The sequence below is a fragment of the Pseudorasbora parva genome, chromosome 12 (genome assembly GCF_024679245.1).
Source record: "Pseudorasbora parva isolate DD20220531a chromosome 12, ASM2467924v1, whole genome shotgun sequence".
NCBI classification, from domain to species: Eukaryota; Metazoa; Chordata; class Actinopteri; order Cypriniformes; family Gobionidae; genus Pseudorasbora; species Pseudorasbora parva.
The window spans coordinates 31,888,318-31,911,964 of record NC_090183.1 but is presented as its reverse complement, the minus strand read 5'-3'; the positions used below and the strand labels follow the sequence as shown (position 1 = coordinate 31,911,964).

The window sequence follows — 23,647 nt, the reverse complement described above, 5'->3', positions numbered from 1 at the left end:
CAACTGTCCAATTTTGGTGAGCTTGTGCAAATTGTAGCCTCTTTTTCCTATTTGTAGTGGAGATGAGTGGTACCCGGTGGGGTCTTTTGCTGTTGTAGCCCATCCGCCTTAAGGTTGTGTGTGTTGTGGCTTCACAAATGCTTTGCTACATACCTCGGTTGTGACGAGTGGTTATTTCAGTTGAAGTTGTTCTTCTATCAGCTTGAATCAGTTGGCCCATTCTCCTCTGACCTCTAGCATCAACAAGGCATTTTCGCCCACAGGACTGCTGCATAATAGATGTATTTCCCTTTTCACACCATTCTTTGTAAACCCTTGAAATTGTTGTGCGTGAAAATCCCAGTAACTGAGCAGATTGGGAAATACTCAGACCGGCCCGTCTGGCACCAACAACCATGCCATGCTCAAAATTTCTCAAATCACCTTTCTTTCCCATTCTGACATTAAATTTGGAGTTCAAGATATTGTCTTTACCAGGACCACATCCCTAAATGCATTGAAGCAACTTCCATGTGATTGGTTGATTAGCTAATTGCATTAATGAGAAATTGAACAGGTGTTCCTAATAATCCTTTAGGTGAGTGTATGTAACGTATTACTGTATTTTTCAAAACGTAAATACAGTGTTAAAACATGTATGCATGTATCTAATTTAAATGTAAGTATATAGGCCTAGTTAAGGCCACCTAATATAAAGTGTGTCTGTTAATTAGCTAACATGGACTAACGGCAATTTCTATTTTACAGCATTTATTTGTTTTATTGGTAGTTAAACATGCAATTGTTTGATGTTTACTTACATTAGTACATGATGTACTGATGAAAGATTTTTTTTAAATTCTTAGTAAATGTTGAAATAAATAATGTAGATTTATTTATGTAGATAATGTATTGTTTGTTCACATATTAATGTATGAATAAAAATGAACAATAAGGTCAATGACTGAGGTCTAAAAATCAGATGCTTGGTGTTTCCTTTTCTTGGTTAATTTTCTTTAGGAGTTGGTTTTAACTTTGCAAATGTTCACAGCTTCTGCCTGCAAACCTGGAGGCTGCATTTTCAGGACTGCAGTTCTTGGATCCTATAGCAATGATTTAGTTATTTGTATTGTCCTAACCAACCCCTAGCCTAAACCTTCCCGTTGATAACACTGTTGAAATATTTAAACAAATTTAAAGATAATAAGTTTAAAATGGCCGTACTTGCTATGTTGAAAATAAAGTGTAAACAGTTGAATCAGGTTTCCTCTGTTTGAGTACAGACTACAGTTGTCTAGATGGCGCTGTCACACTCCCAAAAAAAACAAGATCCTAGAAATTCAGTCTTGAAACTGCGGCGGTCCTAATCATAGACATAATATACGTAGACGCCTCATGACGTGCTGCAGCGTGATCCAGCGTCGCCGCCATATTGGTTGGGTCTCTCCACTCAACGCTAGCATAGAGTCAACGGAGAGCGAGCAATTATGCCCGTATTTTGTGCAGTTTACGGTTGCAATAACGCAATATTGATACCAGATCGCATGGGATTACATTTCACAAGTAAGATTGAACAATAATTTAGGTTATTGTTCAATTTATACATCATTATCATTTCATGCTTGTGTCAGGTGTCTGTATTTCACAAAGTAAGGCTGCACCACATCGCAAAATTAACTACCCTGGAGTTACAGAGTGCAAGCAGACACGCAAGAAGCTGTGCAAAACGGTTCTTTTTAAAGGATTTTAGCTCCCCAGTCCCAGTTGCAAGCCTGACAGGGTAATGTAAGATGCTGGAATGACCTGGAATTATAACGTTTACTTTAGGCCTTTAAAAAATGGTTTAAGTAAAAGTGTGTGTGTGTGTGTGTGTGTGTGTGTGTGTGTGTGTGTGTGTGTGTGTGTGTGTGTGTGTGTGTGTGTGTGTGTGTGTGTGTGTGTGTGTGTGTGTGTGTGTGTGTGTGTGTGTGTGTGTGTGTGTGTGTGTGTGTGTGTGTGTGTGTGTGTGTGTGTGTGTGTGTGTGTGTGTGTGTGTGTGTGTGTGTGTGTGTGTGTGAGAGAGAGAGAAATTCAAATGAACAATCAAACTTGTTTCTTTATTAAAATATATAATTCATTCATTTATACATTTATCAATATGTCATAGTCTACCATATGTCTTATTTAAAGCTCGTTAATGTGTGACAGCGTCCTGTATCATAACTAAGTCTCTGCAGTTTGTAACAAACCAAACTGTGTGAAAATCCGCCAAAAACTCGGGGAGTTATGATCATTGTAGTTGAGAATACAATCTTCCTCAGTAGAAATAAACATGCGGGGGGCGGCGCATTGGGGGCCCATCCAAGATGGCGCCGCGCTGATACCTCCGCTCCAGCGTAAGTCTATGGGGAGTCTACGTATATTATGTCTATGGTCCTAATATGCAGCTGCAGCCTCCTGTATTGCAGGCAGATTTATTGGTTTGTTTAGTCAAAAGCATTAGGCAAGTAATATTCTATTGCTCAGGCTAACGCTCCCATTGTTTAGCTTGTGGAGATTTGCTATTATGGCCAAGTTCAACTTTAGAAAAGGTAGAAATCTAGGTCATGTATAGTTTTGCAGTACACAGGAACTGGTGAAAGGTCTTGTCTTTACACCAAAATCCTGTTTTCAAGTCTGTCTCTCCACAAACATATTTGCCATGTCATGTTATAGTTAACGTGACAGTAACATGACAACCACACAGGTTTATTTAAAAAAAAAAAGGACATTTATTTGTCTTTGATGCTTTGACATTAAAAGGTTTACATGTAATTAAAAACATTGCATGAGGACAGAAAAACTGATGTGATGACTACAAATGAATTTGTGTAACTGGACAAACATTGCATTAGAGTAAAGTTGTAAATATTAGTACTGTCTGCGACATTGATGCGTGTGCAATATTTTCTTGGTTACTGTTTTGTGAAACAGTTGAAAAGTTAAAGTAAATGGTTAGTGTTGAACAGCTGCTGAGTGTTTTAGTGGAAAGAATGAGTGTAGGATATGTCCTAAAACCTTTCCAACTTACATTCATTAAGAATTCATACTCTCGATAGGCTGTTATCAGTCATCTGCATTTCACCTAAGGCAGAGCATGTGTGCTGAGGAGAATATGAAGTCAACATCGCTTTTGTGTCAACCTTCTGTCACATTCCATGAGGCCTACACTGCCACATTTCTTGAACACAACCATCCAAGTGAAATACAAATGAAAATCTATTCTCAAAATGCATGTTATTGATCTTATTGTGAACTACTCATCCATTTTCTTTTTGTTTTTTATTAGAATATAACACTGATCTTCCGGCAAAAACACCAAATCTCTCTCTTGTATGCCAGACTATTCCAATCTTTTGTTCCGCTTCGACTGTACGCCCGCTTTCAGATCTGCCTCCATCCAATGAACAACAGAGAGATATAACTAAGTCCCGGTCCATCTTTTTTCACTCGGCTGTGTCACAATATGGATGTAAAGAAGAACTGTTGCTACTTCCATTACAGCATAAGCGTGAGCTGCTCACGAGTGTGGCTGGGATTCATAATAACATTTAAAGATAAAAGTTATCCATAGTACACAGTCACAGTCTGGTCAAATTTTAATGCCTGTAGAGGATCACGTGCAATCCAGAAATTCACTGCAGTCTATTTTTACTACATCCAGTGTCAACTTTCCTCCAGGTAAAACCAGCGGTTCCAGGAAAGGGCTGTGAGTGCTTGGGAAGAATTCAAATTCATCCAAACCCGTCCCTTCTTCCTCGTCCTCTTCCTCCTCTCCTCCACTTATTGCACCGTGAGTGGAGATGTAGTCCTCTGTGTAGTCTGTGGTCCTGGTGATCTGGGTGGAGTCAGAGGCACTGGACTCCTGAGATAAGCTTTTGATGTAGGTGCAGTTGAAGCTGGGATAAGCTGGAACTTCCTCCACCACTACATTTTCAGGCTCCTCACTCATGCTGGAGTCAAATTTGTGAATATAGAATGTCATTTCACCCTATGTGGAGACAGGAAGAGGAACAGGTGGGGATTGATTAATTCATTACTTTTGTAGGTTTACATCATTCAACAATTCCATATTTAAGCATAACTTTTTTTTTTCTATGTTTGGAAGAATAATTATAATTCATTCATCTTTAAGTCATTCAAAGCTTTCTTCTCTGGGACACAAAATGAGAATGCTTTTCCATACAAAAATCCTATAGTGACCCAGGACTATTCAGATCTAAAGCCACAAAAGTAGTAAATTAAACAATAGCAGTAAACAAATCATACTGTATGAGCATGTGCGCAGACTCAAAAAAGGCACAATGTGAAAGATTTTTGTATTAAAATAATCTCCAAAAAGACACTAGAACATGTTATTGGGTGACTTCAGGGTGATTGGGACCCTTTTTGCCATTGAGATAAATTGAAAAAAGTGTCCCAATCACCCTGAATTCACCCAATGTTTTGTTTGTGTACTTAGATTATCTCAATTGTTTACCAAGATTGTTTAAATCCAGATAAATAAGCAATTTTAACCAGCATGCAGATTGTGTCCATGCACCGCCTATCAATGATATCATACTTCGATATCCGGTTATATTTTGTTGAAACCATGGAAACACCAACGACGCTTTAATTATGCGTTTTATTAGACAGGTGAGCAACTGGTTTTGATACATTCATTGATAGAAACTAATCATTGTTATATAGCTCAATAAGGTTAGTCCTTGTTTAAATCTCGTTTTCTTGATTTACATCGAGTACCATGTTTTGCCATGCCTAATATTGATCTAGCTTAATCCAGTGTGCAACAGGTGTCTCATAGTAGCCACCTAGTAGCATTATAACTTTCAATACTCAAATGTATCTAATATGATAAAACAGCACTGTGTTACCCCCAAGCGGCAACCTCTCGATCTCTTGAAGCCAATACGGAAGTAATGTAAACTGCAACTCCTCAACTGGCCACTAGGGACAGGCTCAAGAAGGGAGTAGAATCTCATTGAGCCCCATGTTAAAATTCTCAACTTTACAGCAGAAAAAAAACATGTTTACAGCCTGGTACAAATTGTGGTTTTGGCCTATAAGCTAATTTTGACCTACATGACAACTGTGAGGGGGTGAATTTTTTTTATAACTCATTTGTTTACATTATATAAAGCCTTAAAGTTCTGCATAATTAAGGGCGTGGTTACAGGTGTATAGCCATTTATCCGCCGTCTATAGTCATTGCGTCACCTAAGCTCTGCGCACATCCCGCCTTTTTGCCCATTTTCTGTTATACGGGAGTGACACGCGATGACTCGCTCGCAAGATGGCAACGCCCAGCTCTCCCCTACTTTAAGCTTCAGAGCGGCTTATCGGAATCCTGTGGGTGACGTCACGGACACTACGTCCTTATTTTTTTACAGTCTATGTTTACCCCACATACACATGAGCAGAAAAAGCAGAAGTGGTCTATGGCTTGATAACATAACATCATGAACCGATTTAATTTAGGCACACATATGTAATATAAAAGCTCCACTGCTCTCGAGCCGTGTGTCACAATTGTCTATCATTAGCAATCGCTCCAGCTGCCTCGTTCCGCTCCAGTGGCTTTCAGCCCCACCCTGCTTCATACTACAGTAACATTAATAATTCTTGAATACATTAGCGCATCCATGAATATGATTTCTGCCTGAGTCCCGTCAGATTCTTTTCAATTGGCTGTAGAGCTGAAGACAACAACTCATAAAGTTCTGACAAAGATGACATGATTACTAAGCAATTCTTACAAAAAACAAAAATTATATTTTATGTTTACTTGCATGTCATGTGACCATTAACCAACATTAGAGAATCATGAACATGCAAATGGGTTAAATTATTAAAATATTAACTTAAAAGGGGTTTGACTGACAGAAATGTTGGGGAACACCTTTAAATCATTAATGATCATTTACTCATATAATGATTTTGATCATTTAAATGTTTTAGGTGAAATACATTTGACTTGGTTGTTAAAACATGCCCATAAATGCTGTCCCATTAAGTAGTGCTCTAGTTTTGAAAATACAGCATGTGTCGGCATCTACATACATTTACCTGGTCATCAGTATACGTCTTTGCACATTTACTGTTTGCTGGATCTGGAATAACCGCAGGCAGCAGACACTGGCAACAATTTAAGAATCTATCAAGCAGAACAGACATGGCAGTGTTTTAAATAATAATTGTATTAAGTCTTTTCTGTATGGATTTAGAACATTGTGCTGTTTCTTACCTTTTCTGTACAGTGGAGAACTGACAGATGCACAGGAGGAATAGGCAGGCCAAAAGAACTGCTCCACCAGCCAAGATTACAATGGACAGTAGGTTCTCAACTGCAAGAGGATGACACAGGTCACTTATCAAATAACTGAAAGACATATTTTTTTCCACAAAAGCAATTTAAAAGAAAGATTGTTGAGTTTTCCATTTTTAGTGCTTTCATTTAGTGTATATAGGTTTTCAGTGTTCTGATCTGCACAAATACATACTGTCTGATGGTGTGCAGAATGGGAGATCACTTCCTCTGGGTCCCTCCCCGGCATCTGTCCAGGCAGTAACCCACAGATTGTAACACTGTCCTGGTGACAGCTTACTTATAATAAACTGTCTCTTTGGATAGTCCACACCTACAATCAAATTTAGGCATCAGAAAGCTCCCATTAAAAAGCACTAATATTGCTGAACATCTCAAGCAATTAGCAGTCCCTCGTCCCCTTTGGTAAAAAATAACAAACATTTTTTTTTTCATATGATTTGTGTCACATTAGCTATGTGAACAAAAAAACATGGACATGATTTGGATATGTTAAAGGGTCGAGAGGGGGAAAAAAAAAATCACACTTGGCAACTTTGCAGTCAAAACTGACAGACAGGAAATGAATGAGAAATTGAAAATAAATAAATAGGAAAACTCAGATTCAGCCACTGTGCAGAATAAAATTCCACAACAATGAAGGGATGATACTGTAGAATGTCACAAGTGCAAAATAGGCACATCCACACCTCCCCCCACAATATATATATTTAACATGGAATACTGCATTTTCTTTTCTATGGGGAAAATAGCTAATCAATATTTTATAGCTGTTGCGATATATTAATGAAAGTCCTCATGAAATAAAAATTTACCCTACTTATTTTGTTAGCAGATATTAAAGGTCTTAGGGTGAACAATTAATCAGTGCAAGTTAATACAGAGAAAAAAATAGTTTGTCGCGGTAATCTTTAATCAAAATCTGAAAAGTAGCTTCCAGTCTGGAAACGGCGTTCCTTCTCAGATGACGGCAGTTTGAAAGCTTAGGTTTGAAAATGCTTAACCCCTTCAACCGTTAGTCTGCTATGAGCGCGAGATGGAGAGGAGGCGAGCTGAAGTCAAACCCTGTCCTCTATTCAGTGTTCCCTTTCACTTAGAAATACATCACAGCACTGAAAAAAACTCACTTGCAACTTCCGATTCACTGGGACTTTAACAAAAATGTATTACATTGGTATTCCAGGGGGTAAAATTACTTTTCAAGGCTTCAGTCACTTTTGACTGCAAGGTAGCCAAGTGTGACCCCTAAACAAAGAGGACTAGAGGGTTAATAAAATAAATGTAAAAATAAGCATCTGAGAGCCAACAGTAAATATCTGGTAAATTAAACGTAAGGTAATCTGTGCCTTACTGTAATTCTTAATATGTCCCTTCAACTTGTCGATTAAGTAGATGGTGTAATTTTTCAAACAGCCTCTTATATTCTTTTCAGGGATTTCAGACCATTTCACCTGCATGCTCTCAGTCTTCTTCCAGACTGGTTCAGGAGCTGGACCCTGGTCTGGAGCTGTGAATTATGATCAGGAGAGTATGTATGCATGTATGTATCTATCTATCTATCTACGTATCTTATGGATTTAATCCTCATTGATGGAGATTTATGGATTGCAGAATGAGCATTAATCCACCAACCTGACTCCGATGTGGCGATTCTTCTAATGGATGACATAATGAGATCAGGTGAGCTCAGGACGGTAACTGCACTATAATAGCATTTAAGGGGCTGGAGACCTGGACAGACAGCAGAATAAAAAGTGATGAGATAAAATGTTTTTCTTTCTCTTGAAAAAAGAAAATTGAAGAAAATCCAATGAAACTTGCCTGTAATTTTAGCTGTGGTACCCTGCACTCGAATCCACTGAATCCCCTCAATGTCTCCAACTGGGTACCAATGTACCACATACTCACTTGTATGGTCTGCAATATCAGGTTTCTGCCAGGAGAGGTCAACGCTATGATTATTCGATAGTTGTGGCTGTTGCAGGAAACCTGAATGGACTGTGAACACAATAAACATGGCTTAACTCTGTTATATTGACTACATGTTTAGCATCTTTTCCTCATCAGGCAGAGTAAAGAGTTATTTGCAAAACCACAGTTTCTCACATTAACTTTGTTAAAAAAGGCTTACCTGGAGAACGCAGATTAATAATTTTGTGAGGAGATTGACCCATTGAGTTAACTGCAGACACTGACACAGAACAGTGAGAGCAGCAAATGCTCATATTTCTGCTGGGTGGATATACGATTGAGTTCCTCTTTGTCACGATGCTTATATCATACCTCTGAATCTTCCCCTTAGCATCTGATATATTCAGTTCCTAAAATATAATGAAAATGTAAATACATAAGACATGTTTTTCCTATGCAGTTTAATATTTCTAAATGCATTGTTCTAACAAAAAAACATGTGACTAAGTCAGCCATCATAGGTGAGGCACGAACATTACTGAGAATTCTCAAATCCATCATTTCCTCTAAGCTTCTACTCATTTTTTTGTAAACTGAAACTGACTGTCAGCTAACTTTTGGTTTCAGAGTAACAGTGTGTTTGGGAAGATGCAATTCACACTAAGCAAGCGATCACTTGTTTGTGGTGGTTTGACCTTTAAGGGCCTGTGTAAAAAATAGGCAGGGGGAGGGGGTTGTGTAATGACCTGTCCATAGATTATGCACCCCTAAAAACAAAAAACAAAAAAAAGACTAAATCTGGTTGGTGAAGGTAACGTACCTTCCAAAATATGCGGAAACATTTGTTTTCAGATTGTGAGCGTTCTGGTTCTTGGAGGTACCAGACGTCAAGCATCTTGTCAGGAGCTAGAGAGAGAGAGAGAGAGAGAGAGAGAGAGAGAGAGAGAGAGAGAGAGAGAGAGAGAGAGAGAGAGAGAGAGAGAGAGAGGAGAGAGAGAGAGAGAGAGAGAGAGAGAGAGAGAGAGAGAGAGAGAGAGAGAGAGAGAGAGAGAGAGAGAGAGAGAGAGAGAGAGAGAGAGAGAGAGAGAGAGAGAGAGAGAGAGAGAGAGAGAGAGAGAGTTGTTAAAATATGTCGTGTGTTTTTTTTACAGGCATGCAAATTGAGTTAACTGTTGAAGATTAAAATACTATGACATTTATTGTTTTTTAAGTTTCACCAGAAGTCAGTACTTCCCATTAAAATTGAAAGTATTTTCTGTAATCACTTCTCCTATACATCCAGTAACACTCAAAGGGTATCAAAAGTTACTTCAATTTGACACCACTCAAGTTTGCTTCATCTGTTTTTCCCCCCATTATTTTAAACACCTGGGACCTCATTTATAAAATGTTTCGTAGAAACTGTCCTATTTGATGTAAGATAATTTTTTAAATGTATGTACATGTGATTCAGAAAAATGAACATTTCCACACACAAAAAAACACTCTTTCGCAAAAGGGGTCCTGCTAAATAATTGAACTTTGATGCTGTATAATTATGCTAATAGGTTATATGTTTTATTTTGAACAAATAGCCTATAAGGTATTCTTTGAATGTATTAATTTGTACAGTTTTTTTTAAATTATTATTATTATTATTATTATTAATATATATATATTTTTTTTAATTGTGGCATGGTTAAGGTATGCTAAATATCAGTCAAAACTGAGTTAAGAAAAAAGAGAAACTGCTGGTTTATTTTTATTTGTATACAGTCACAATAAAAAGCCTATAATTTTTTCCGTTTTTGTTAATGTGTTAATATATATATATATATATATATATATATATATATATATATATATATATATATATATATATATATATATATATATATATATATATATATATATATATATATATATATATGTTTTTGGACAGTAAGCTTTTTGTTATATTTTTAATGAAGCATCTTCTCATCTAGGCTGCATTTATTTATTTTTTAGGAATCTTTGATGACTAGAAAGTTCAAAAGAACAGTATTTATCTGAAATATAAAGCTTTTGCAACATTGTACATTCATTAAATTGATCAAGTGATATAGACATTTAATGCTTTATATTTCAGATATGGTCTTTTGAACTTCCTATTAATTAAATAATCATGACATTTTTTTACACTGTTTTCAACATTGATAATAATAAATGCTTGTTGAGCATCAAATCATCATTTTAGAATGATTTCTGAAGGATCACGTGACACTGAAGACTAGAGTAATGATACATAAATTTCAGCTTTACATCACAGAAATAAATTACATTTTAACATATATTCAAATAGAAAACAGTTAAATTGTAAATTAAATGGTTTAAAATTATTTCACAATAATACAGCGTTTACTATATTTTGGATCAAATAAATGCAGAGAATTTAATTAGAGTAGATTTATCTGTCAGGATAAATAACTATTATTAGGGACACTAACTATTATCAGGATAATAATAATAATTATTATTATTATACTATAATTATTATTGCTGCTGCTTTTAGATTTCCAAATACCCGCAGTATTCCGACTCAGGGAAACCCCGCCACAGGGAAAAGTGTGTACATCTGCTCAGACCCTGACATGGTGGTAAGCAGTTTTCCACATAAAAGACCTTCTTTTTTTTAATATGAACTGAACTTTGCCGTGGATTTCAGTGTATGCACACTCTAAGATCAAACCTGTGCATTCACACGTTTTATAAATGAGGCCCAAGGCGTGCTGACATAGAGGTGTGACTATCCTATGTCAGTATAGTAAACTTATCTAACACCATCAAGCACTCTTTCTGAAAACACGTAACAACCTACATTCATTTAATCCGTCTTACACTTTCCGTCGACTTTAAGAGATAATTACACAATACTTCACAAGATAATACACAATAACTAGAAATGTAATTAATACCTTCCTCTTTGGTTTTTTCTTCCATTTCTTTACTCCAGTCACTCCACAAACCTACTGTAAGGTTTATTTTCCTCCTGATATGGAACTTGTACATGATAGCAGGCTGCAGTTCAGATATGTTTAAAATCCTCTTGGCATTAATCTGCGGAAACAGCACAATATGATGTTTTCTTATCTCACCAGTTGTAACAGTGAAGATCTCTCTTGTTTACTTTTCAATAGGTTTGAATTTGGCTAAGAATGTTTAAATGCTTCTTTGCCATTCCTATGTAGATTGTATTTAAATGAAATGCTCTTCCCAAAACATTGTCATAATTTATATATGACCTACTTTTGTGAAACACAAAAGGAGATAAAAAAAAATAGCTTTTGTTTTCCATAAAAACTAAAGTACAGTTTTGAAGCAATTGTGCTGCTTAATTTTATTATATATATTATGCACTCACCTAAAGGATTATTAGGAACACCATGCTAATACTGTGTTTGACCCCCTTTTGCCTTGAGAACAGCCTTAATTCTACGTGGCATTAATTTGATTCATCAAGGTGCTGAAAGCATTCTTTAGAAATGTTGGCCCATATTGATAGGATAGCATCTTGCAGTTGATGGAGATTTGTGGGATGTACATCCAGGGCACGAAGCTCCCGTTCCATCACATCCCAAAGATGCTCTATTGGGTTGAGATCTGGTGACTGTGGGGGCCATTTTAGTACAGTGAAGTCATCACGATGTTCAAGAAACCAATTTGAAATGATTCAAGCTTTGTGGTGCATTATCCTGCTGGAAGTAGCCTTCAGAGGATGGGTACATGGTGGTCATAAAGGGATGGACATGATCAGAAACAATGCTCAGGTAGGCTGTGGCATTTAAACGATGCCCAATTGTCACTAAGGGGCCTAAAGTGTGCCAAGAAAACATCCCCCACACCATTACACCACCACCACCAGCCTGCACAGTGGTAACAGGGCATGATGAATCCATGTTCTCATTCTGTTTACGCCAAATTCTGACTCTATCATCTGAATGTCTCAACAGTAATCGAGACTCATCACACCAGGCAACATTTTTCCTGTCTTCAACTGTCCAATTTTGGTGAGCTTGTGCAAATTGTAGCCTCTTTTTTCTATTTGTAGTTTCTATTTCTATCAGTTGGCCCATTCTCCTCTGACCTCTAGCATCAACAAGGCATTTTCACCCACAGGACTGCCGCATACTGGATGTTTTTCCCTTTTCACACCATTCTTTGTAATCCCTTGAAATGGTTTTTGCGTTAAAATCCCAGTAACTGAGCAGAGCGGGAAATACTCAGACCGGCCTGTCTGGCACCAACAACCATGCCACGCTCAAAATTTCTTAAATCACCTTTCTTTCCCATTCTGACATTCAGTTTGGAGTTAAGGAGATTGTCTTGACCAGGACCACACCCGTAAATGCCTTGAAGCAAGTTCCATGTGAATGGATGAATAGATAATTGCATTAATGAGAAATTGAACAGGTGTTCCTAATAATCCTTTAGGTGAGTATTATATATATATAGTACAGGCCACATTACAATTCTATTTGTAATGTTTTTGAAAGAAGTTTCTTCTGCTCATCAAGCCTGCATTTATTTGATCAAAAATACAGAATTTTTTTAAAATATTGTGATCTATTAGACAGATATGAGCGAGCCTGAGCTTGAAGTGTATTCGCGCATTGCGCTCGGACTGTAGAGAATGTGCTCAGTGTAAAAACACACTTTTCTTTCAACCTGGAGTCTAATAAAAGTTAAACAGAAAATATGGTAGCTTATGTAAGCTATAACTGCACTTGTTACAGAATAGTAATGTTAATGTTAACCCTTTTCTTTCCCTATTAATGTTAGCTGCTGTATCCTTTACTTCTATTGCTTATCTCAATTTCTCCAAATACGGGCTAGGCCACGGATCAAGCTGAAAATGCATGCTGTGTTAATTGCGCCTTAATAAAATGAGTGTCATTAAAAGTAATTTGCGTTAACGTGTTAATTTTGACAGCCTTAATATATGTAACAGAGGCCAGCTAGTTGTCACTGTGCGAGTAAACCTTTACCCCTCTGACCACAAGAGACACTCTAGCGACTGATGCAACAGGTTGCAGAGAGGTTGTCCAACTCTCATGCCGCAGACCCGGGTATGAGTCCTGCTTGGAGCGGGCGGTTCGAACAGGAGGGGTTACATATATATATATATATATATATATATATATATATATATATATATATATATATATATATATATATATATATATATATATATATATATATATATATATATATATATATATATATATATATATATACACCGATCAGACATAACATTATGACCACTGACAAGTGAAATGAATAACACTGATTATCTCTTCATCATGGCACCTGTTAGTGGGTGGGATATATTAGGCAGCAAGTGAACATTTTGTCCTCAAAATGGATGTGTTAGGAGCAGGAAAAATGGGCAAGTGTAAGGATTTGAAGGAGTTTAATAAGGGCCAAATTGTGATGACTAGACATCTGGGTTGAAGCATCTCTAAAACTGCAGCTCTTATGGGTTATTCTCGGTCTGCAGAGGTCAGTATCTTTCAAAAGCGGTCCAAGGAAGGAACAGTGGTTAACTGTGACAGGGTCGTGGGTGGCCAAGGCTCACTGATGCATATGGGTAGTGAAGGCTGGCCATGTGGTCAGATCAATCAGACGAGCTACTGTAGCTCAGATTGCTCAAGAAGTTAATGCTGGTTCTGATAGAAAGTTGTCAGAATACACAACGCATCACAGTTTGTTGCGTATGGTGCTACATAGCCATAGACCAGTCAGAGAGGCCATGCTGACCCCTGTCTACCAACAAAAGTGAGCATCAGAGCTGGGCCACGGTGCAATGAAAGAAAGCAGCCTGGTCTGATGAATCACATTTTCTTTTACATCACATGGATGGTCGGGTGCGTGTGTGTCACTTATCTGGGGAACACATGGCACCAGGATGCACTATGGAAAGAAGGCAAGTCGGCAGAGGCATTGTGGTGCTTTGGGCAATGTTCTGCTGGGAAACCTTGGGTCCTGCCATCCATGTGGATGTTACTTTGACACGTACCACCTACCTAAGCATTGTTGGTTACCATCTACACCTTTTCATGTAAACGGTATTCCCTGGTGGCTGTGGCCTCTTTCAGCAGGATAATGCGCCCTGCCACAAAGCAAAAATGGTTCGGTTGGAATGGAATGGTTAGAGGAGCACAATAATGAGTTTAAGGTGTTGACTTGACCTCCAAATTTCCCAGATCTCAATCTAATAAAGCATCTGAGTGTATAGGTGTATAAAATCAAGTAACAAGGCAACAACAACAGCCACGTAAATTCACAGAGTGGGGTCAGCGCATGCTAAGGCAGTGTGCAGAAGTCGCCACTTTCTGCAGAGTTAGTAGTTATAGAGAGACCTCATAACTTTGTGTGGCCTTCAGATTAGCTCAAGAACAGTGTGTAGAGCTCTTCATGGTATGGGTTTCCTTGGCCATGCAGCTGCATCCAAGCCTTATATTACCAAGTGCAATTCAAATCGTAAAATTCAATGGTATAAAGCACACTGGAGAAGATTCTGTCTGGATTTGGCAGTTACCAGGTAAACAGTACTTTCCCTGACTGCATTGTGTCAAGTGTTAAGTTTGGTGGAGGGGGGATTATGATGGGGATGACATTTTTTTGTTTTGTTTGAACTATACATTTAAGCACTCAAATGCCAGAAGCACTTTTACTTGTGGGAAGCATCTTTAGGTTTAGAATCAACCAGTCCATCTCTGGAGCACCAAGGATATATTTTTCTTCATTATAAGGAAAATATTTTGTATTCTTTCCACACTGGCTGTACTGTACATTTAATACTAATGAAACATTTAATAGAGTAAAGATACATAAAGGCAAACACTGTGGGAAGAGCAACCGTCAGTGGTTCAGTTTCCTAATGATAAGGATTGATTTTTTTTTTTTTTTTGACATTTCTTATTCCAGTTTTGAGTCATCATAGAGGGCTTGTGGTTTTGGCGACCAAACTATTTGTGAGGTTTTGTGGGTTTTGTCTGTCTCATCAATCAACTCTTTGCAACTCTGCATTTTTCTTTATCAGCTTTACCAAGACAGAAGAGCAGAAGTGGCTTGCAAGAAGTGGCTTGATTCTGAATACCACTCTGGTTTGATCATAACCAAAGATTTTGAACAAGAAAATATTTTAGAATCAGACGTTTTACCTGGAGTGTTTTCCAGGTCCCATTAACTGCTATATATTGGACTTCAACCAAGTCCATGCTGTGATTGTCTGTGTGTAGCTGGCACCATCGGGAGGAGCAGGCCACATGGCTGATCTTAGGCACTGAGGGTTTTACTGTACATAAACAGAAGCAATGCATCTTTTTCAGTTTACAGTATTCTACAACTGAAATGCAAAACAATTATTTATGTTTTTAAATAAAATTCATGATAAGATCTTTTGCTGTATTTGTCTGTAATAATGACGTCAACTAGTCGGTTGGTGTAAAAACAGCCAACTCTGTAAAACTGACCCAATTTTTTGATTCTTTGGAATCCCCCAACCCACAACATCATAAAATGACAAGCAATACAATTAAATGTCTTCCACGTTAATATGAGTTTAAATTCATAAATAGCTAGTAATTTACCTGTCCTTAGTTTTTTTTTCATGGAGAAACATCTGATATTATGTGATGTAAATGTTACAAGTAAAATAATGAAAAGTCTGGAGAAGCTTCACAGAAATCATGAATATACAAGTATTTGTTCCAGTTTTACATTCTTTAGTGCAGTTGTTGTCAGCCCACACGGGAACCTCAGCAAATTTCCAAGGGGGTCTCAAGATGTCTTTGATTTTTTTTTTAAATTAATCAGCTAATTTTTTATTTTATTTCAACCCCTCAGCCATTTCCAAACTTGGATGATACAAAGGAGAATAATTTTAAAAGTGTGATCTAGATTTAAAAATTAATCCACATTAATAAAATCATAATAACATGAGCATTTTTAAACATTTTACATTAATATGAATTTTATAGTTATACCAAGTTCTAAAATATTTTATCAGGTAGAAATTGTGAACAACGAAAATGGTTGGGAAATTGTTAATGTGTTGTAAGCACGCAAACAGAAATCCACACACTGTACTGACTAGCTTTGACTTTTTGGATCACGTAGTATTTATGCTTTCATTGTGGACAGAAAAACTGCTTGTCGTATGATTTTTAAGGATGAAAAAATGCAGGTTACATTGAAATGAAAAGTAAACAGACTGCACTCTTGTATGCAACAATGACTAAATGATCAATTCGGTCATATATATAAAGCATAACGCATCCTAAAAGCATTTAAGCTGCTTCACTGTTTTAATCATTAAAGTTATGAGTTTGGGAATTTCCTTACCTATATTGCTGAGGGTGAAGGTGTGGGGACCTGAGGTTTTTGAACCCAGGCTATTAGAGACATTGAGTGACACGATAAGCTGTGACATTTTTGAGTCTTTGATAGGGAATGTGGCCCAACAAAATCCTGTTGAGTTCATAACACTCTTATAGCCGAGTTGCGGGTCACCTCGAACCCTGAAAAGTGACAGAGAAAACATCATGACATAAATAATGATAATAATAATAATAATTAGACTTTTACTTGTGTTTCTGCTTTGAGTATGTCATATGAGCTATACACTCAAAGATCTTTCTTGAAAAGATGATTCGACTCTTTACTAACCGTAACTGGCATGTGGTCAGGGTTTTGGTATCCCTTCCTGTTGTCCAAGTGCAACTGACATTGCCAAATTTCATTTTTTGAATGCAGGTCAGGTTTTGTGGAATATCTGGAGGGTCTGAAAAAGAAGCACATGACTGTGTCATTGCATGAGATTTCACTTCCAAGTATGAAATACTGCACATTTCTATTCTACACTAATTGTGTTTCAGTTATTCATTTGAACTCTTCACAAGCATTTGTTTATCTCTTTGGCCATAATTCATTAAGATTAGGTAAAACAACTCAAGTGTTTTTATTGTGTGTTATAACGTAACACTTCTGAACAAATGAACCTCCCAGATTTTTGAGATTAGGATAAAATTCTTAAAGATTGGTTTCACAAAGAGCAGTTTCTAGATGATTTCAGAGCTCAGAGTAACTTGGAAAATGCATCTAGACTGTTCATGTGTGTGGGAACCCTGAAAAAAAGACTTTACAGTATATAAATAAAGAAAGGTAAAAGCTTACATCCTGGAGTGATGTCAATTCCACATGGCTCTGGGTTATCCTTACACTTGCAGGCGAAGATAGTAAACTTTGTTAAATTCTGGACATACACAGATACCTCACTTGAATTGGGGAATTGTTTATCCCTTATTGTAATTTGTTCATTATCCTGAAAAATTTGTTTGGTGCATTTCTTGTTGAAGATGCAGGAGATTGTGAAATTGGAACCTAAGAGGACTTCTTTGCCTATGCTTGACCTTACAGTGCACACAGTTCCTGTAAGATGCAGAAAAACAAAGGTTACAACAAAAAATGATCATCACAGAATAGCACAGGATAATGTTTGTAACCAGGGTCATAACCAGATATTCATCCTTACCAATCAATATTCAGATTAGTTATGGGTTTATTGATAGTTAATTCTTTAATTGTAAGATTTTTCCCACCATAATTCTAGTGATTATCCTCAGGCAGTAGCGGACAATAGTGAAGAATTTTTACGTTCTCAAGTACATTTTTCAAGTATATACTTTATCACTGTTTTCCTTTGGAAAACGTTTACTTCACTACATTCCAAAGCATAATGTCGTACTTTTTTCTCCACGTTTCACATATACAAGTTTTTACTTGAGTGAAAGTAAGAAAGTAGCCTACTAAATTTTTTATGTAATTAGAATTAAATTATATTCAGTTTGAAACATAGTGCAGCAAAAAGTACAATATTATGCTTTGGAATGATATGAAGTAAAGGTTTTTCAAAGAAAAACAGCGATAAAGTACATGTACTTGAGAGAAAGTAAAAAAATACTTCACTACTGTCCGCCTCTGTCCTTAGGTTTTAATATTGTCACAGAACAATTACTGAAAATAAGATACAAAATAATTCAAAATAAGGAATACTAATAGAAAATAACACAGTTACACTTTACAATATGTTTCATTAGTTAACAACTTTAGTTTAATATAAACTATGAACAATACTTCTACAGCATTTAATAAACTTAAATTAACTTTTATTAAAATGATTTAATATATTATTCAAAGCCAATGTTGTATTTGTTAACATCAGTTAATGCACTATGAACTAACATGAACAATCGATTTTCAAAACAAGAAATTCGATTTTTGGATTTTTATTAACTAGCATTAACAAATGAGACCTTATTGTAAAGTGTTACTAATAAAACTATGAAAAAGTAACTATACATTTTAATTCAGTAGTTCTAAATATTACATTTTGAAATTTAAATCAAATATAATATGATGTATGGGTGTTTTTAAACTATAGGCAGTTTTGGCCCTATGCACTAATAACAATATCCAACAGTCAATACACATGCATTCTGCTAATTTCCTCTAAAAGTCATAAACATTTCCACCACATCATCAAATTATGTAGGCTACTTTTTGTTTAAAAGCATTTTTGGCCCTGCATGTGAACTGTTAACAATATCCAACAGTCATGCAGTACCACAGAATTTTGTCAACTTCCTCTGAAAGTCATGATCGTTTTCAACACATCATCAAATGATGTAGGCTACTTCTATTTTAACAGCATTTTATGGTAGAAATAGGCCTAGCAATTTTGCAATAAAATGGTTTAGTCTTGCTGTGGCTAATCGTATATTAAATAGGCCTGTTAAAAGTTTTCATGCTTTTTGAAAAGTAGCAAAAAATAAATGACAGGGCTTTAAAAAGTTTCAAAGACCTTAAAATAACGAAGAAAAGTTAGTTTGGATAGAAATCAAATCCTGGTGCATAAAATAAATAAATAAATATTTATGTCATACCTCCATGTGCACCTGCAGCCAGGACGAAGCACAACATGACGAGGAGCGACCACGTACATTCAGACGACATCGAGCTCAGTGCTGAAGATCACACAAACTCACAAGACCCTCTGTTGACAACCATTCACGAAAGTTTAAGCGTTGCCTTTCCATTTTACTTCCTTATTAAGAAATTCAACTCAATCTTGAACCATTTAGACATGTGGAAAAGTACTACAACAAACGGCGATATCTAAAGTTTAGCAGTGTATGGCGTAGTAGCCTACGCCTATTAATTATAATGGCAGAGCGTTTGTCGCGTCGTGTCAATTTCGCGTAATTTTTAAAAGCTGAAGACCAGAATGCTTTTAAAGATTTGGTGGTATATAACATGACTGTATACTTACCCCAACCCATGGGGGAAAAAAATGTTCGGTTTGGTCATTTGTGCTGATTGTGGCTTTTTAATGTGGCGGTAGAGCCATCAAGCGCATCTCCTCTCTCTCTCTCCTCTTGAAGAACTGAGAACATGCGCGCGCTGCATGTCTTGTTTGATTTGCGTGTGCTCGAATGAGTAGAGCGCTCGTGACATCAATAACCTCCTGCAATCTTATACTTTAGGATTAGGTTAGTATATATTAGTCATGAATGTTTTTAGTCATGTATGTCATTTAAAGTAAAAATGATACTGTAAACATAACGATATGTTAGGCTATAATAAGCTTAGTGCATTTTGTGATCTTTAAAAACTATACAGGTCCTTCTAAAAAAAATAGCATATTGTGATAAGAGTTCATTATTTCCCATAATGTATTGATAAAAATTAAACCATCATATATTTTAGATTCATTGCACACCAACTGAAATATTTCAGGTCTTTTATTGTTTTAATACTGATGATTTTGGCATACAGCTCATGAAAACCCAAAAATCCTATCTAAAAAAAATTAGCATATCATGAAAAGGTTCTCTATATGAGCTATTAACCTAATCATCTGAATCAACTAATTAACTCTAAACACCTGCAAAAGATTCCTGAGGCTTTTAAAAACTCCCAGCCTGGTTCATTACTCAAAACCGCAATCATGGGTAAGACTGTCGACCCGATCCTGTCCAGAAGGCCATCATTGACACCCTCATGTGAGAGGGTAAGACACAGAAAGACATTCATGAACGAATAGGCTGTTCAATAGAGTGCTGTATCAAGTGTGGCAAAAAACGCTGCACAAAGAGAAGAGGTGACCGGACCTTGAGGAAGATAGTGGAGAAGGACCGACCCCAGACCTTGGGGAACCTGCAGAAGCAGTGGACTGAGTCTGGAGTAGAAACATCCAGAGCCACCGTGCACAGGCGTGTGCAGGAAATGGGCCACTTTTGAACCAGAAACAGTGGCAGAAGTGCCTGACCTGGGCTACAGAGAAGCAGAACTGGACTGCTGCTCAAATTTTGCATGCCATTCGGAAATCAAGATGCCAGAGTCTGGAGGAAGACTGGGGAGAAGGAAATGCCAAAATGCCTGAAGTCCAGTGTCAAGTACCCACAGTCAGTGATGGTCTGGGGTGCCATGTCAGCTGCTGGTGTTGGTCCACTGTGTTTTATCAAGGGCAGGGTCAATGCAGCTAGCTATCAGGAGATTTTGGAGCACTTCATGCTTCCATCTGCTGAAAAGCTTTATGGAGATGAAGATTTCGTTTTTCAGAACGACCTGGCAGCTAGCATATTCGCTTGTTTGTCCATTTGTGATCATATTGTGGCTCACTTCAGCGATGATAAAGACCCGTTCATTTCCACACCGTATAGAGCATCTAAATCTCCTCACTGTCTGTTTCAAGCGTCAGCTCACAATATGTGTCAGACAAGTAAGATATTATACTCCTAATATATGTTTGTTTCCTCTTTTCATGATCTATATAACCCTAATCCGGTCATAACTGTAATTAGCTGGACTGTCCTCCTCTTGTAGCTACTATCGAGTTGTCATTAGAACAGTTTGTGTTTTTGTGATCGATATAACTCTAATCTGGTCATAATTGTAATATGTCGTTAGTTTTACTGTTGTGCTCAAGTTGTTCCTGAGAACACTTTGTGTTTTTGTGATGGAAGGGGTGACTTTTTCAGAATATTCGACCTGGATAAGTAACGCACAGATTCTGCCATTGTCGTTGCCTGGGTCACGTATGTGTGGGGTGGAGCTATCAAAATAGGGCAGAGACCCTTTTGGGGGTAAGGGCGTGTTTGTTTTGGTGATTTAAAATATCAACAACGGTTACCAGAAAGCACTTACCCCACCTTTAACTATTTACAAGTGCAAGTGGAAAACTATTAAATCTGGGGTAAGTGTTATTTCAAAAATGCTTCTAAAAGTGTCTTGGGCCGGGTACCGAAACAAACTTGAAGCCAATCACCAGTAAGGGGTGTGTCTACTAATGATGGGGAGAAGAGATCGCTCAGTGCACATCATTATTCAAAATAAGTAGCTCTACAGCGCTGGAGAGAACTCCAGGAGTGCTAAGGCAGGTTGTGTTTGTTTTTGTTATTTGCAATATCAACATTGGTTGTTCATAACTGAACATTAAACACTAACATAAACTAACAAGATATTTCCCTTTACTAAAAAGATAAAATAACACTTTAATTCCTAAATTTACTCTCCTAATGCAGTCCCTTGCAAATCATGCCGGAAAGATCCACTGTCTAGTTTGATAGTTTCACTTAGAAATATTAAGTTGACTGAACAAACACTTATTAAGCTGTCAATACTCATTTTAGTAGAAACAACTCACTAAATTTAAGTTTAAAAAAATGTGAACAAGGATGATTTGAGTGCAGCTAACAACAGTGAAAGTTACAAACAAAAATAGTGTAGGGTTAGGGTAGGATTCGGGTTGGGTTGAGGGTTAGTTGCATGTAATTTTGCATAATTTACTGTTATTACTATGGTTAGAAAATGTAACATATGTAACGAGGACACTGCAAAATAAAGTGTTACCAAACATGTCAATTAGAGGAAGAAAACTGAAGAAAATAATATGCCAGTTGTTTGTACCAACAAGAACTACAAGTTGTTAAATTTTTTACAGTTTCCCCATGTTCACTTAAAGGGTTAGTTCACCCAAAAATAAAATTTATGTCATTAATGACTCACCCTAATGTTGTTCCACGCCTCGGTTCATCTTTGGAACACAGTGGATCACGTGTCAAACTGCCAAACTGCTGAAATCACATTACATTGGCGATCCAAATCATGAATCAATAATGCTGATTCATGACCGTTTGAATCTTTATTTGAGGTTTGAAAACAAACGCAGAAGAGAAGACATAGTTTTTGTTATTTTTGGACCAGGATGTATTTTCAATGCTTTAAGAGATTCTAATGAACTAACTGATGTCACATATGGACTACTTTGATGATGTATTTATTTCCTTTCTGGACATGGAAGTGTGCATACATGATACGCTCTCAGACTAAATATAAAGCTCTTACGGGTGTGGAACAACATTAGGGTGAGTCATTAATGACATAAATTTCATTTTTGGGTGAACTAACCCTTTAATTGTGAAATAAAAAACATAGAAATCTAAGGAGATTTCCATATATTTAAAAATGGTAAGTTTAATATTCTATCTATTAGCAGGGCATATAATGGGGACGTGTTCCTGCACAACAGGAATGACTTAAAAACAAAGTCTTGCAATCTATAATACACAAACCAGGTATTTGGACTCCCATTGCTTCAAAGCTTAAGTGTTGGGTGTAAAGCATATAAATGTATTACTGTAATTTAATCCCTTTTCCCTTTGAAAATGTAATGTAAGGGATAACTCTTCATTTATCTGTGCATGGATTTATGAATCCTGTGTGTGCATATGTAAATGTAGTGTGTGTATCTCATTTAGCTCTATATCAATGTAATTGATGTAATTGCGTTAGATAAAGAACAATTCAAAAACAATAGTGGATTTAACATCAACATTTGCAAATAACATTATCGTATCGCAACATTTTCCCAAAAGCATCGTAAGCCAAGTTGGTGGTGGTGATCTACGAATAGCTTTTGGGAAACGCAGCCCAGGTCAGATTCAAACGGCTTGATCAACAGACCAGCCAAACCAAATATTGCATACCGAAAACAATACAATAACATAAACTAAACTAAGGAGAACAATAATTCATAAAATCAATGAATCATAAGGGACAAAATAGGTGCTTTTGTAAAGTCCAGACTGCCCACCCCTTAAAAGTTCCCATACATCATCTTGAAAGGTGTCGTACAGTTTTACAGTAGTGGAATGTTCGTGCAAAGATGTGCTGCGCATGAGCTGATGACGTCTCCTCACGTGTGAGATGTTGAACTGTATTCTAAAGGGTGGCACGAGAACTTTCTCACAAAGTTTCAAAAACAGCTTTGTGGTGCAGGTGTCTCTGGTTAGTAGCCTAGTGTAACTTGTAACCAAAATGAACCTCTTG

The 23,647-nt window shown here is 36.9% G+C and overlaps 1 protein-coding gene across 1 annotated transcript; it reads right to left on the bottom strand.

The window, feature by feature from the left end:
* Positions 1 to 2,711: 2,711 nt before the first annotated feature.
* Positions 2,712 to 19,715, bottom strand: il12rb2 (interleukin 12 receptor, beta 2a). Its single transcript, XM_067459892.1, has 16 exons — positions 19,587 to 19,715; positions 19,201 to 19,310; positions 17,432 to 17,686; positions 16,925 to 17,039; positions 16,601 to 16,776; positions 15,418 to 15,551; positions 11,170 to 11,311; positions 9,057 to 9,142; positions 8,457 to 8,646; positions 8,147 to 8,323; positions 7,958 to 8,056; positions 7,677 to 7,832; positions 6,501 to 6,638; positions 6,245 to 6,344; positions 6,067 to 6,154; positions 2,712 to 3,988 (listed from the first exon to the last, which is right to left on the bottom strand). Exons 2-16 carry the CDS (start codon positions 19,268 to 19,270, stop codon positions 3,614 to 3,616), a joined length of 2,301 nt encoding a protein of 766 aa, XP_067315993.1. The 5' UTR covers positions 19,271 to 19,310; positions 19,587 to 19,715; the 3' UTR covers positions 2,712 to 3,613.
* Between the last annotated feature and the right edge of the window lie 3,932 nt (positions 19,716 to 23,647).